This window comes from Scyliorhinus canicula, chromosome 9 (genome assembly GCF_902713615.1).
Source record: "Scyliorhinus canicula chromosome 9, sScyCan1.1, whole genome shotgun sequence".
Taxonomy (NCBI): domain Eukaryota; kingdom Metazoa; phylum Chordata; class Chondrichthyes; order Carcharhiniformes; family Scyliorhinidae; genus Scyliorhinus; species Scyliorhinus canicula.
Window position 1 is genome coordinate 55,618,075 of NC_052154.1, and position 14,048 is coordinate 55,632,122.

Genomic DNA, 14,048 nt, shown 5'->3' on the forward strand with positions numbered 1-14,048 from the left:
TTTTATTGCATAGGATCGCGTAATGATCAACCGAATTGATAGCATATGCCATGCAGTGTTGAAAGGAAACTGGATTCCATCAAGGAGAAGTTACGATTACAACGCTGTGACCTCATCTTACACAACAAAACTGCTCGATAGCCCTTCTGCCATGGGGAACTTTAGTGATTCGGCTATAACAACGTTGGGAAACCAGGGTGTTAAAGAAGATAATTCTCTTTTGTCGCAGTTCACAAAGGTGAAGAAGCATGTGCGAGAAAAGGAGTTTACAGTGAAAATCAATGACGTATGTTCATTTTTATTACTGTTAGATCTGATTCTAATTGCAGATCTTTGCAGTGTGCAGCATGCTACTGCGCATCTGGCTGCCAGCAGCGTTTTCACTCTGAACTACTTCCTTCGCACACTTTATATACATTACTCCTTTGTGCTTTATAACCATTGTTAATTTTAAAGTATATTTATTTAGATGTGAGCTGTATTTGTAATGCGCAGCATTTTGAAATCTTTATTTCTGCTTTACCCCTTTGCAATTCTGAAGGCTTTCCTAGCAACAGCTTTGCATTTTGTGGTTTCTCGCTTTTTGTCGTCCTTTAAACCTATGGATTCTTACTTCATACAGAACAAAGTATCTGGTTGTGATTGAAGGGTGATGGCACAGCATGTATTGTGGTCAATGCAGAAAGAGCTTTTTTTTCTTTTAAATTCTCTGCTTTTTAAGTTGAATTGTCTGCTTTTGTTTTCTATTTGTTTTCTATTTCTTAAAATAAATTGGCATGATCAGCTTTTTGGCCTGTGTCACAATTGTCAGGAAAGATTGGGATATCTGACACAAAGTATGTGCTGAGCTGGCAGCTTCAAGTAACAGCAGGTACTCCGATATTTATTGACATTTGTCGTGTGCAGTCGCACTGATAATTATTTTAACACTACAACGCCTGCAGAATAAATAAGTGAACGTGAGAAGATTTTTGAGGTTTTTTAATTTTAAAACTTTCTTGGATTTTCACAAAACTGCCCTGGGAATGATGGAAATCATGAAATTTGACTTGAGTTATTATTTTTGAGCAATAATTTTTTTCCCTCCATAACAAATATTTTTTTTTTAAGATTTCATCAGTCTAGGATTTTTTTTAAAACATAGAATATATTTTTCAGTCTTTGTGGCCACTTTGACAATGGGCGTAACTTAATCATATGGCATTGTAAATAAATACAAACTTCTTAAACTTTGTTTATCAAGTTTGAGGAAAATGTAAGCTTTGATTCATCAGATTCTTAAACTTTGCAATTACCTGTTAGCATCAGGTCATGAACTAAATACTTTAGAGTGAATTCGTTTTCAGCCTTCCACCATGAATTACCAAACCTGGATTTGACAAAGAAGACTTCATTAAATGATCTCCTCCCTCTGAATTCCCTACTGCCTCTGCCGGTTATGCACTATCTCCATCATGCCTGCAGCATGCTACCTTCTCATATCAATTGCAGAGCGAGAAGGCTCTTTGTTACCTGAACGGATGATTCTTAACTGAGTCAATTGGCTTTCGTTCCCATCTGCAATTTTTTAATCCCTTACCATTTTTTTTCTTCTGGATTGCTCACATTAGAATTAAGAAGATTAATCTTTAATTCTTAGAAGACTGACAACCCTTTTCATCGAACTTGTCTATTTAAGATGCTGCGGCATGGGGTAGTTGTGCACATAAGGAAACCACACGCCATAGGTTATTATCTACAAGGCGAGTCCTCTACATCAGTCAAGCAGTCAAAGACGGAAAATACTTCCTCACGTGATTGGAGCCAGAGTCAGTCTGAGCAAGCCTCACACCGATTTTGGGTCACTTGCAGAGCCCCATTGACAGAATCCTTTCTGCCCACATTCAGCTGGTGTGTGACATGTGGAATCTAAAAGAGAATTATTTTTTTTTATTCTGAAAAGGGCACGTTAAGGTTTTAATTGTCTCAATATGTGGGTATTTATTAGAAAACAAATCGACCCCTCAAGTGTACAGTAGTTCAATTATAATTCTTGATATATTAATCCATCTCACTGTCACTTATTTTTGGGATAACTATCTAAACCCAGGCATGAAGAATGGTCACCAGTTTGTCACAAAGGCCAACATTATAAAACAAAAACTAATGTTGCAAATCTCAATAATGGACTAATTGCTATAAACTTCGCCTATATCAGTTACGAGTTACAGCTGGCCATTCTAATAATGCTCCAGAGTATAATTCTCCTTTAATATTTTAAAAATGCATTTGTACCTAAATGTTTAACGGGTATATATTTTGAAAATTTATATTTGAGTCATTGTGCTTATATTTGAACTAAGATACGGTTGATATTTGTTCTCCAAACATCAAATTTCAACTCATAAGGCTTCAATGGGAAAGGTAGATTTGACACCTTTCGATGTTTATTTTTAATAATAGCATTTGTTTAATAGGAAGGTGGATTGAAGTTAACTTTTCAGAAGCAAAGGCTCAGTCAGAAGAGAGCACTTGAGGCTGAAGAAGGAACGTCTGATCAGCAGCAATACATGGCCCGGCTGCATGATTTATATTCTGTTTCTGACAGCAGCCAGGAGTTAGCTGTAGACCTTTCCAAATCTTTACTGGGTGCTGGGAGCTCCAACACTTTGTCATCCTCAGTGTTATTCAACACCAATTTACCCGGCAACACCTCCACAGTGATCTCTGATCCTAAATCAGCATTAGCAGGCACTTCACAGCAGATACCAAGACACTGTACAAATGGGATCCTACTAGATAACCAACCAATTGTTAAAAAGAAAAGAGGAAGGAAAAAGAACGTGGAAGGAATAGACATCCTCTTTATGAACAGGAGCAAATCAAAACAACCGGTAAGTTTTTGTGTGTATTTTTGCAGTATTGTTATCATTGACTTGTTTGTAGGAATAAAGTCTGGAACGCAGATTCACTGTGGGATGAATGAAGAAGTGTAAAACCTAGTTTTTGTTGCTTCACCTCATTTACTTATGTTGCCTTGTTAGTTCCGATGTCCTTCAGCAAATTTCTTGGCACTAAGCTTCTATATGATTGCTGTAATTGATCATTGCTCTCATTCTGACATGAGTCATACTTTGTTGAACAGGGTGGCACAGTGATTAGTGCCAGGGACCTGGGTTCAATTCCGGCCTTGGGTGACGGTCTGTGGTGTTTGCACATTCTCCCCGTGTCTGCGTGATTTTCCTCCAGGTGCTCCGGTTTCCTCCCAGATCCAAAGACGTGCAGGTTAGGTGGATTGGACAATCTAAATTTCCCCTTGGTGTCCAGGGATGTGCTGGTTAGGTCGGTTGGCCATGATCAATGCACGAGATTTCAGGGATAGGGTGGGGAATTGGACCTGGGTGGCGTGCTCCTTCGGAGGGTTGGTGCAGAATCGATGGGCTGAATGGCCTCCTGCACTGTAGGCATTCTATGATGGATCCCCTTTTGTTATCTTTGCTCTTCACATAGGATATTCTGTTGTCCAAAGCCACTGCATTCAGTGCACCACATCAAAACCACTGAAGTGTTTCCTTGCTAGTCCGGTGCTACTAGTCTATGTTGGATGAGTTGATACCAACTGGGATGACAGTCAGCACCACACCTGTTGTTAGTAAACCTGAGGAATTTACTCAGGTAAAAAACTAACTCTCGAGTGTAGTGTTTTGGGTCAGTAGAATGTCCTGCGTTCAAGGATTCCCAGTTTTAATTGCCATGCAGTGACCTCTGCTGAAAGTATGCAGACATCAGTGGAGTTGTACCCAGGATGGGATTGCACTTTCAAAATGGCGGGCAAAAACAGGTTTCCAGATTTAATGCTAAGTCCAACGTTACTTTTATATCCCAGGACCAGGATAATGGACTCATTTATGAAATTCTGTAATTGTGCTCCCAGAACAAGAGAGTCAGAATTAGTAGTGGGAAAAATGAGGAAGCAGTGGTCAAATGGTGGTTATCCGTGACCCAAACTAAATGAACATAGAACAGAACAGAACATAGTACAGCACAGAACAGGCCCTTCGGCCCTCGATGTTGTGCCGAGCAATGATCACCCTACTCAAACCCACGTATCCACCCTATACTCGTAACCCAACAACCCCCCCCTTAACCTTACTTTTTAAGGACACTACGGGCAATTTAGCGTGGCCAATCCACCTAACCCGCACATCTTTGGACTGTGGGAGGAAACCGGAGCACCCGGAGGAAACCCACGCACACACGGGGAGGACGTGCAGACTCCGCACAGACAGTGACCCAGCCGGGAATCGAACCTGGGACCCTGGAGCTGTGAAGCATTTATGCTAACCACCATGCTACCGTGCTAGAGAAAAAGCTTTTTATATTTACTTGATGTGTGGAAATTTTTCCAGGATGTTTTGAATTGTTGCCTTGATTAAGCTTCCTTTTCTGGTTCACAGAAATTCTGGTGACTATTCAAAGCCCACTCAATCTGAGTGTCTTTTCCTGGAAGCTTTTTTAATGAGGTTCCCAAGGATTTGTGTTAATAATCATGCAGCTGTTATATGTTTTATGTATGTGGATATAGATCATAAGGAAATGGCAAGCTGATTAAAAATGAGTTCTTTGAAGCATTTTTCACAGTAGTTCAAGGGTTCCTGAAAATAAGTCAAGGGGAGGAATTTAAAATTCAATGGAGAAAATAAGGCTGAAGCATATTTAAAACCCAATGGTCTCGACCCCAGGCTATTTTAAGATAAAGAAAATAGAAAATTGTTGATGTGTTTGGTCATAACTTTCCTAAACATTCTAGATTCAGGAACTGCTTGGGACGCTGCAGTGTGTAGAGCAGTGGAAATCAGGGCTCAAGAAGTCATCACAGTGAGTTGGGTTGTGGCTGGGACCATCTTGGGCTGAAGTCGAGATATGTTTTGAAGCTTATGTAAAGCTCGTTGGGAATTCAAGCACCAGTATGACATTTAGCGGGTTGGGAAGGCAGAGTGGCACTCTGTGAGGAGATTTTAATTCCTCAAGCAAAACATTGATGTGGTGGCTTATTACCTCTGGCTGCATGAAATGCAACAGGACAAAAGGGGTTTACAAGAATGATTCTAGCAATGAGAAACTTCAGTTATGAGGATTGGAGAGGTTGGGACTGTTCTCCTTGGAGAGAAGAAGGCTGAGAGGAGATTTGATGGAAGTGTTCAAAATCATGAAGGGGCTAGATAAGTAGATCTGGGAAAACTGCCCCCGCTTGTAAAAGGATCACGAACTACAGGACACAGATTTGAAGTGATTTGTGAAAGCAGAAAATGCGATGTAGGAAAACCGGACAAGTGATTTGGGTCTGGAATACTTTGCCTGGGAGTTTGGTGGAGGCAGGGTCAATGGAGGTATTCAAGAGGGCATTAGAGGATTATTTGATTAGAAACGCATGCAGTTGCATGGGGAAAAGGAAGGAGAAAGTCACAATGCTCATTTGGTTTGGAAAGTTGGTGCACCCACGATGGGCCGAATGGCCTCCTTCTGTGTTGCAACAAATCTGTGATTTGCTCGGCCTGCATCTTCTGGAAAGGCGGAAAAACACTTTTAGCTTAGCAGCGTTTGTTACAGCTTGTGATGGTGCAATAAATAAGCCTGGAGTCGAAAGTTTATAACTGGAGACAATTCGTTCTGTCAGCATGTGGCGGTGGCTGGAAACTTTGGTCATTCAGTCTCGCCAGTTGTATCCTTTCCATTTGTTGTAACTGCTGCTTGCCTTTAGTTGGAAAATTAACCACTTTGTAATTCGAAATGGTCAGCAAAGAGAACAAATTTTGATAACATTCATCAAAATGACACTGAACAAAAGACTAGGACTACAATCTCTGTGAGGGAACCCTGTTTCTGCCAGTTGATGTGGCTCAATCTTTTATGTCCCCTGAGGTGGTTGTGTCTTCAGCTCATTAAATGTGACGTGCAGCACTTTTTGAATGGGAACTGGTCTAAAAGTTTTCATATAAGCCATCAAACATTTGTTTTGCTTGAAAGACAGTAAAAAATGCAACATTCATGGCAATGAATAAATAAATCCTGGAAGAGCTTCCTATTTCCAAGTGTTACAAAGTATTCGCGACACAGAATTGGGCTGGAAAGCTGTCAGCCGACAGCAAGGGCACAGGCTGAGTGGCAGGGATGAGAAAACAAATGCTGTTATTCTGAGAGGGCAGCAGATACGTGGTTTACAGAGCTGTTGTCATTCCCAAGGGGCAGTGCTTTAGCATCCCTAGCTCTGTTAGAGTGCAGATTGCTGGACTGCTGTGGCACGCTGCAAATCCTTTGCACACTTGTATCCACGGCAGCGCAGTGGTTAGCACTGTTGCGTCACAGCGGCAGAGACCCAGGTTCCATTCCCAGCTTGGGTCACCGGTGTCTGCACATTCTCCCCGTGTCTGCATAAGTCTCCTCTGGGTGCTCCGGTTTCCTCCCACAAGTCCCAAACGATGTGCTTGTTAGGTGAATTGGACATTCAGAATTCTGCCTCCGAGTAGTCGAACAGGCGCCGGAGTGTGGCGACGAGGGAATTTTCACAGTAACTTCATTGCAGTCTTAATGTAGGCCTACTAGTGACATTAATAAAGATTGTGAGTATGATTATCCGTGGCTATGATGGCTGCAGTGTGAGCAAGAATGGTGCACTCTAAACTTGGACAACATTTGCTTGTGTTGCAATGGAACAAAGATGTTGTTCATCATGTATCATGATTGTGGCTGGTTTTGTTCAGTTGGCTGGACAGCTGGTTTGTGATGCAGAGTGAGGCCATACCATTCCCATACCTGCTGAGGTTATTCATGAAAGCCCCGCCTTCTCAACCGTGCCTCCCTCAGCCGAAGGTATGGGGATCCTGGGTTTAAATCATCACCCAGTCAGCTCTCCCTCTCAAAAGGGGAAAGCAGCCTTTGGTCACCTGGGACTAGGGCGATTTTTCTTTATGATTGGCTGCAAAAATGCTAATGGAGTTGTTCAGCACATGGGAAAGGATGGGTTCCAAGCTCTGCGCACCCTGTGCTAAGTTGATGCTGGACTCCTCCATATCAGCCTTTGTCTGAAGGCAACCTCCTCGAAATTCACACCTGAGTACTCTGCAGCTCGTGCACAACCTTGCTGTCCATTGAGCTGACACTTGCATTACACGTGTTCTGTGCTCTGGCTGCAGGCCATGTGTTCCTGGTGATGTGCCCCTATGTTCACTTTAAAATGTAGTTGCCCTGCAGTTCCCTTTAAATTTGTTTTGCACAATTGCACATTCACATTAAAAACAGAGCAAGGCTTTTGTGGTAGCTTGCAGGCGCATGGTTGCATATCTTAGTGGGAACATTGCTCACTGTGTGCATATCCTGCTTTGATGCTGTCACCTAAATTGCGCGCAAAGGTGGGTCAACGAAACCAAGACGAGCTTGCTGCTCATCCAACACCACCTCTTCCATCCAGTTTTCAATTGGGGGCAGCACGGTAGCATGGTGGTTAGCATAAATGCTTCACAGCTCCAGGGTCCCAGGTTCGATTCCCGGCTGGGTCACTGTCTGTGCGGAGTCTGCACGTCCTCCCCGTGTGTGCGTGGGTTTCCTCCGGGTGCTCCGGTTTCCTCCCACAGTCCAAAGATGTGCGGGTTAGGTGGATTGGCCATGCTAAATTGCCCGTAGTGTCCTAAAAAGTAAGGTTAAGGGGGGGTTGTTGGGTTATGGGTATAGGGTGGATACGTGGGTTTGAGTAGGGTGATCATTGCTCGGCACAACATCGAGGGCCGAAGAGCCTGTTCTGTGCTGTACTGTTCTATTCTAATTCTTGGTTATCTGAAAAGAGAATCACACCGGGAGGGTTGCAGTGAAAACGAGGTACATGCCACCAGCTTGCAAATCAGAAGAGATTGTTGGATGGAACTATGAGTATGCCTCACCTTCAGAGGTTTTAGTCCCACCGTTGATCATGGCCGCTCTAATGATGGCACTCGCTGTCGTCTCCATGGGTATAACCAGATAACTCCTATTACCTCTGATTGTGTGCCATCCTGTCCTGCAAGGGCGAGGAATTGTGTCAGTGAGTGTGATGCAGTGTGTTTGAGTGATGAGTGTCATGGGTGAATAGCTGGCAATGTGAGCAGGCTGTGATGAAAGTGAGGCATGACAATATTAGGTTTGAGTCATGAATGATCGAGGATACTGGGCAGTATGTGAGGCTAGTGGCGCCATTGATGGTTGGCTGCATGGTGGCACAGTGGTTAGCACAGTTGCTTCACAGCTCCAGGGTCCCGGGTTCGATTCCCGGCCTGGGTCTCTGCCTGCGGAGTCTGCACGTTCTCCCCGTGTCTGCAGGGGTTTCATCCGGGTGCTCCGGTTTCCTCCCACGGCCCAAAGATGTGCAGGTTAGGTGAATTAGCCATGCTAAATTGCCCTTAGTGTCCATAAAAAAGTTAGTTGGGGTTACGGGGATAGAGTGGAGGTGTGGGGATAGGGTGGAGGTGTGGGCTTGGGAAGGGTGCTCTTTCCAAGGACTGGTGCAGACTCGATGGGCCGAATGGCCTCCTGCACTGTAAATTCTATGATTCTATGATAGGATGTGACTTTTGAAGTTTCATTTATTAACCTTGTGCAGTCATTGTACAGTTTGTGGGAGACTGTATCTCAGTCTTGGGCACAGCACTCCGGTCATTGACAACTGCAAACCATCCGCTCCCACTACCTTCTGCAAATTTATCTGCAGGGTCTTCTCCCCTGCCCTCCTGCCGGCAGCAGCTAGGTGACTCGCACCCTTCTTTTCACCTTGGCAAATACTCGAGCGCAGTTTTGGGAAATCTGTTTTGTCATAATTCAGTGTTTTTCTAGCTACGCACCTTTCCGCAAGCAGTTCAAGTCCCTGCTGCAGCCAGAATGCATCTTGCCATTTAAGAGCTGTAGGCAAACTTAAATAATTGTCTCGCAATTTTGTTTCCACTGGTCAGGTGGGCAGCTGCTCTGTGCTTTTAGTGCTGGCTGCACCCAGAAATGATTCAAAAGTCAATATTTTAATTCAAATTCACAACATTTCAACATTTTTACAAAGAATAAACTCCAACCTAACACAAACCCCTGCCCCCCCCCCCCCCCCCCCAACCCCTTAACGCAACCAGACCCCAAAGTGTAAGATAAACAACCCCCATCTCTTGCAGATCCCCTCATCTGTCCCTCTCGGAGAAGATTTCAACGTCTCCAAATATAGGAACTCCATTAGATTCCCCCAGCCACACTGAGGACCAGGGGTAGAAGCTGACCTCCATCCCAATAGGACCCAGCTGCGAGCGATCAATGAGGCAAAGACCAAGACATCTGCCCTCGCACCCGTCTGCAACTTCAGCAGGTCTGACACCCTGAATATGGCCTCCAGGGAACCAGGCTCCAAATTTACGTGTCGGACCTCTGACATAGTGTTAATAAACGACCCCCAAAATTTCTCCAACTTTGGGCAGGACCAGGATATATGAACATTAGCCTTCTGACAGTTCGCAGCTGTCCTCCACCCCTCAAACAGGAATGATTTAAATAGTTTGCATGCTGCCTGCACCGGAAGGAAGGATTGTGACTTAATTGGTCTTCCGAGTTTTGTAGCCTTGTTTTCTAAAAAGTATGTGCCCTCCTTTTTCTTCCTATCAAAATGAATGATTATACTGGAATGGCTAATTACATGCCCATTCTGCAACGTTATTAATATTACCCTGTATTTTTGGAAAGTCTTTTCAGCCCCCAGTTTAGTGGCAAATTTTAAAATTTAATATTCAAAGAATGTTGATAGTCAAAGAAACTCCATGAACAAACTATACAACGAAGTTCAATCTGTAAAGTATTCGAGTAATAATTGTTTTGTAAATTGTGCTGTTTAAACAATTGGAAATGTCTGCAGACTTACCAAAGCTGATTCTGTTTACAGGCTAATGTTGAGTTCACCAGCAAACAGACAGCTTTCAGTGTATCTCAAGGACAACTTGATGCTGAAGATCATGTTTCCGTTATTAACCTGAAAAATGGCACAAGACTCACAGGGGATGATGCTCCAAAAAGAAAGAATTTGGAAGAGTGGCTCAAAGACCACCCAGACTATGTGGCGGATGCATCATTGCATGTTCCAGTAAGCATTTGCGATTGTAGAGTACCTGCCTAGAACTGAGCCAAACTGTGCAGCCCAGAAATTATGCAATTGGGAAGATTTAGCCTACCATGATGAATTACATATTGAAACAGTAGTTGCTGAATACGCTTGAGCAGTTATTTAGTGTGACTGAAAGGATTTCTACTTGGTTAATTTCTGTTTTAATATGCGCTGATGCAAGATATTTATGCTTGGAGGTATTTCCATTAAATTAGTCTGTTCTATATTTTATACTGGGGGAGTGGTCATATCATATTTTAGCTACAATGTAGGCCCGTTTGTGATCATTTTAGACTAATGTGATTTATTTTGCAGCATTTTGACCCAAGTGTTTATTTTAATCCATTGACTTGTATGTTATTACAGTAGTGTTTTACAGTTTTAAAACCTTTGCATTTTTTTCAGAAAATTGTTAAACCTGAGATTTTGGGTGATCGGCCAAAGCAAAAAAGACATCGGTGCAGGAATCCTAACAAAATAGATGTCAAAAGTCTGACTGGAGAAGAACGTGTGCCTGTTATAAATAAAAGAAATGCCAAAAAGGTGACTTTTTAAAAATAGTAAATAACAAAACATTTTTTTAAAATATTTTTATTCTCCATTTTCACATTTCTTCAGAACTTACACCCCACCAACAAACAGTCAACGATAACGAATACAATGTCAATCCCCCTACCAACAACAACGATCCCATCCTCCCCACCATCCCCCCAAACAACGACCCACCTGACAATATAGGCATCAAATAAAACAAATCCTCCCAAGGTGGAAAATAAAAAGGAAAAAAGAAAAAGGAATCAGGAATCGCCTTTGGTCACCATTGACATATACAGTCCACCTCCAGCTCCCCCCCCCCCCCAAATATTCAATGCCATCCAATCCCCATCGCCTCCTCGCCAGCTCCACCGTAAAGTCCTGGTATATGTGTATACCAGCTCCAGCCCACTGCACCACCCGCTTCTGCTTTGCCCGGCACAGGACTTTCTCCTTCACGCTGTACCTACGGAAACACAGAGTTTACTACTCTTGGTGGCTTACACGCCTCTGGTATAGGCCTCCACGACCGATGACCCCGATCCAGTTCATGTCAGGAGGGATCGTCCCCCTCCCGCAATAGCTTGGCCAACAGCGTGGCAAAATACTTCATTGGCCTTCGGGTAGACCCGCAACTCCTCCCCATCGAGGTGAGTTGATCACTGTGCTGCGATAATACCTCTTCCACTTCCTTCAGTGTACACGTTCCACAGTCATCACCTTGGTCATTTCTTCTGCTGTGAGCGATGCGGCCTCCCCTGGTGCTCCAGCCTCTGCTTTCCTTACAGTTCCTGCGCTGACTTTTTCACTCCCGGCGGACTTCCGTTAACCCCCTTTTTCACGGCTATTTTTCTCCCAAACTTGGACATTTCTCCTCCCTGTGCCTTCTTACAACCTTTTCAGCCTCCGTTGCCCCCGGGACCGGGCGTTAAAACTCCAGAATTCCTATTCCCGAGCGGGAGCCCTCTAGTGTGCGGCTGCTTCCCGCCCGCCGTCACCGGAAGTCCCCTAAAAAAAACGATTTTATGAAGATTTAACGTCAAGACATAGATTCCTTGTGAACAAACTTCAGTCTGTGTCTCCTTGTTACCTTAAACCTTTGCTCTTTTCCCTACATACATACACAACACGCTAGCAATACTGATTCAAAGCATTAGAGTAGCTTGGAAACGATATGCCAGAATTTTCTGTCAAATAACAGTGAGGCTACTGCATACACTGTTAATTGTACACATACTCTAGCAAGTTCAGGCAGGATGTACAATTAAATATATGCCAAGGCCATGGTGAGAGAGAACTGCTGAAACCCCTGTTCTTTTTCCAACGGTCCATAATCGGTAAGCTTTTGAGAAAAGAATGTGTTTTTGACCCCTGAGTGTGTGGGCAATTTGAATAACCAGCAGCAAGTTTTCATGGGTTTAAATTAGGATGATTTTATTTATTCTCTCGCCCTAAAATCTACTACTATGGCACTCACTCGCTTGATCAGAGTACAGTTAAAGAGAATAGTGCACTTCTGTAGGTTATAGGCAAAAGAATAGTTCAGAAATCATATGATTGGCTTGATCTGGAAAACAAATATTGTAGGTCCAATGTCGATATCCTGAAGGCCAGTCTATGTCAAAGTCATTTCAGGAATCTCTCTAAGGGTTTGGATGTCACAAAAAGTTAATTGCACCAGGAGGTTAAATTACTGTATTGGTGGACCCAAAAAGGTACAGGTTTCAAGACATTGTGTTACAGCCTCCGGTTCTTAAGGCGTAGGCGTTACTGCTGCTCATGTCTCTTAAATCTTTAAAATACTGACTGCGGAAAGACAAAGGGACCAACATGGTTGTCTTACCATGTGACTCCTCATGACAACAATTACTCTTCCAAATATAGTGGTGATCTTGGGGGTGATGAGCCACATCCTGGTTTATAGTTTTAAGACATTCAACGTGAAGGGGAAGATCAAGACAATCACCGCCTTAGTTTCAAAAAAGGCCCACTAAATTCAGGAAGGTCTCAGGATAAGTAGAGTTGTCACCTTTTCATCTGGGATCTGCCCTTTTGTCTCTGTTGGAGAATGAGGCGGCATTTAAATACACAAGCCAGGACGTTTGACCTTTAGCGGCACATTGCAGCACATTGAAATTGGCTTTCACTTTTGAAAATGGAGGACGAGTCCACATTAAATAAAGCTTGAATCAAGAAGGTTATGAATATGGTCTGTAGCACAGAGAAATCCAAACATTCCCAGAAGGGCAAAACAGTGAAACTTGGGAAATGACTGATACTGCTCCGAGCTTGTCTTTTTTTTACCTCAAAATGTAACTCCAGGTTTTTTTTCTTTGTTCTTTCACGAAATGTGAGCTTCGCTGGCTAGGCCAATAGTTATTGTCCACCCTAATTGCCCTCAATAAGGTGGTGGTGAGCTGCCGCCTTGAACCGCTGCAATGCACATGGTATAGGTACACCCACAGCGCTGTTAGGAAGAGTGTTCTAGGCTTTGACCAGGCAACCGTGAAGGAACGGCAATATATTTCCAAGTCGGGATGTTGTGTGGCTTGGAGTGGAACTTGTAGGTGGTGGTTTTTCTGTGCATCGGCTGCCCTTGTCCTCCTTGTTCTCCAGTCCAGTTGAGAATGTTGGGCAATTACAACTCACCGGATGAGGAGGCTCCACAAATATCCCCATCCTTAATGATTGGGAGATGCCAGCACATCAATGCAAGGGCATGGCTGAAGCATTTGTAACCATCTTCAGCCAGAAGTGTCGAGTGGATATTCGATCTTATCCTCCTCCTGATGTCCCCACAACCACAGATTCCAATGTTCAGCCAATTTGATTCACTTTGTGATATCAAGAAATGATTGGAGGCACTATACACTGTTGAGCCCTGACAACATTCTGGCAATATTACTGAAGATTTGTGCTCCAAAACTAGCTGTGCCCTAGCCAAGCTATTACAGTACAGCGTCATTCACGATACCTCAGATACTGAAGCAATTAGTGTCCGTGTGCAGCAAGACCTGGATAATATTCCAGCCTGGACTGATAAGTGACAAGTAACATTGTGCCATACAAGCGTCAACCAATGACCATCTCCAATAAGGGAGAATCTAACCATCGCCCCTTGATACGCAATAGCATTACAATTGCTGAATTCCCCACTATCAACTTCCTGGCGTTACCATTGATCAGAAGCTGAACCTACCAGCTGTGTGAATACTATGTCCAGCATATACAAGGTACAAGTCAGGAATGTGATGGAATACTCTCCATTTGTATTCGTGAATGGGGCCCCAACAACACTCGAGAAGCTCGCACCGCCCAGGATAGAGCAGCCCATTTGATTGGCATCCCATCCACCACCTTAAACATTCACTCCCACCAA

At 43.5% G+C, this 14,048-nt stretch overlaps 1 protein-coding gene across 12 annotated transcripts in view; it reads left to right on the forward strand.

Annotated features, from left to right (window-relative positions):
* Window positions 1-14,048, forward strand: part of chd9 (chromodomain helicase DNA binding protein 9) — a 268,042-nt gene that overhangs the window by 237,534 nt on the left and 16,460 nt on the right. For 9 of the 12 annotated variants that reach the window (XM_038806710.1, XM_038806712.1, XM_038806722.1 and 6 more), the window contains 4 exons: window positions 14-286; window positions 2,457-2,873; window positions 9,917-10,114; window positions 10,541-10,678. In XM_038806710.1, coding sequence (XP_038662638.1) covers window positions 14-286; window positions 2,457-2,873; window positions 9,917-10,114; window positions 10,541-10,678 — 1,026 coding nt within the window. The remainder of the gene's footprint in view (window positions 1-13; window positions 287-2,456; window positions 2,874-9,916; window positions 10,115-10,540; window positions 10,679-14,048) is intronic. The other 3 variants (XM_038806713.1, XM_038806714.1, XM_038806717.1) reach the window with 1 other exon arrangement.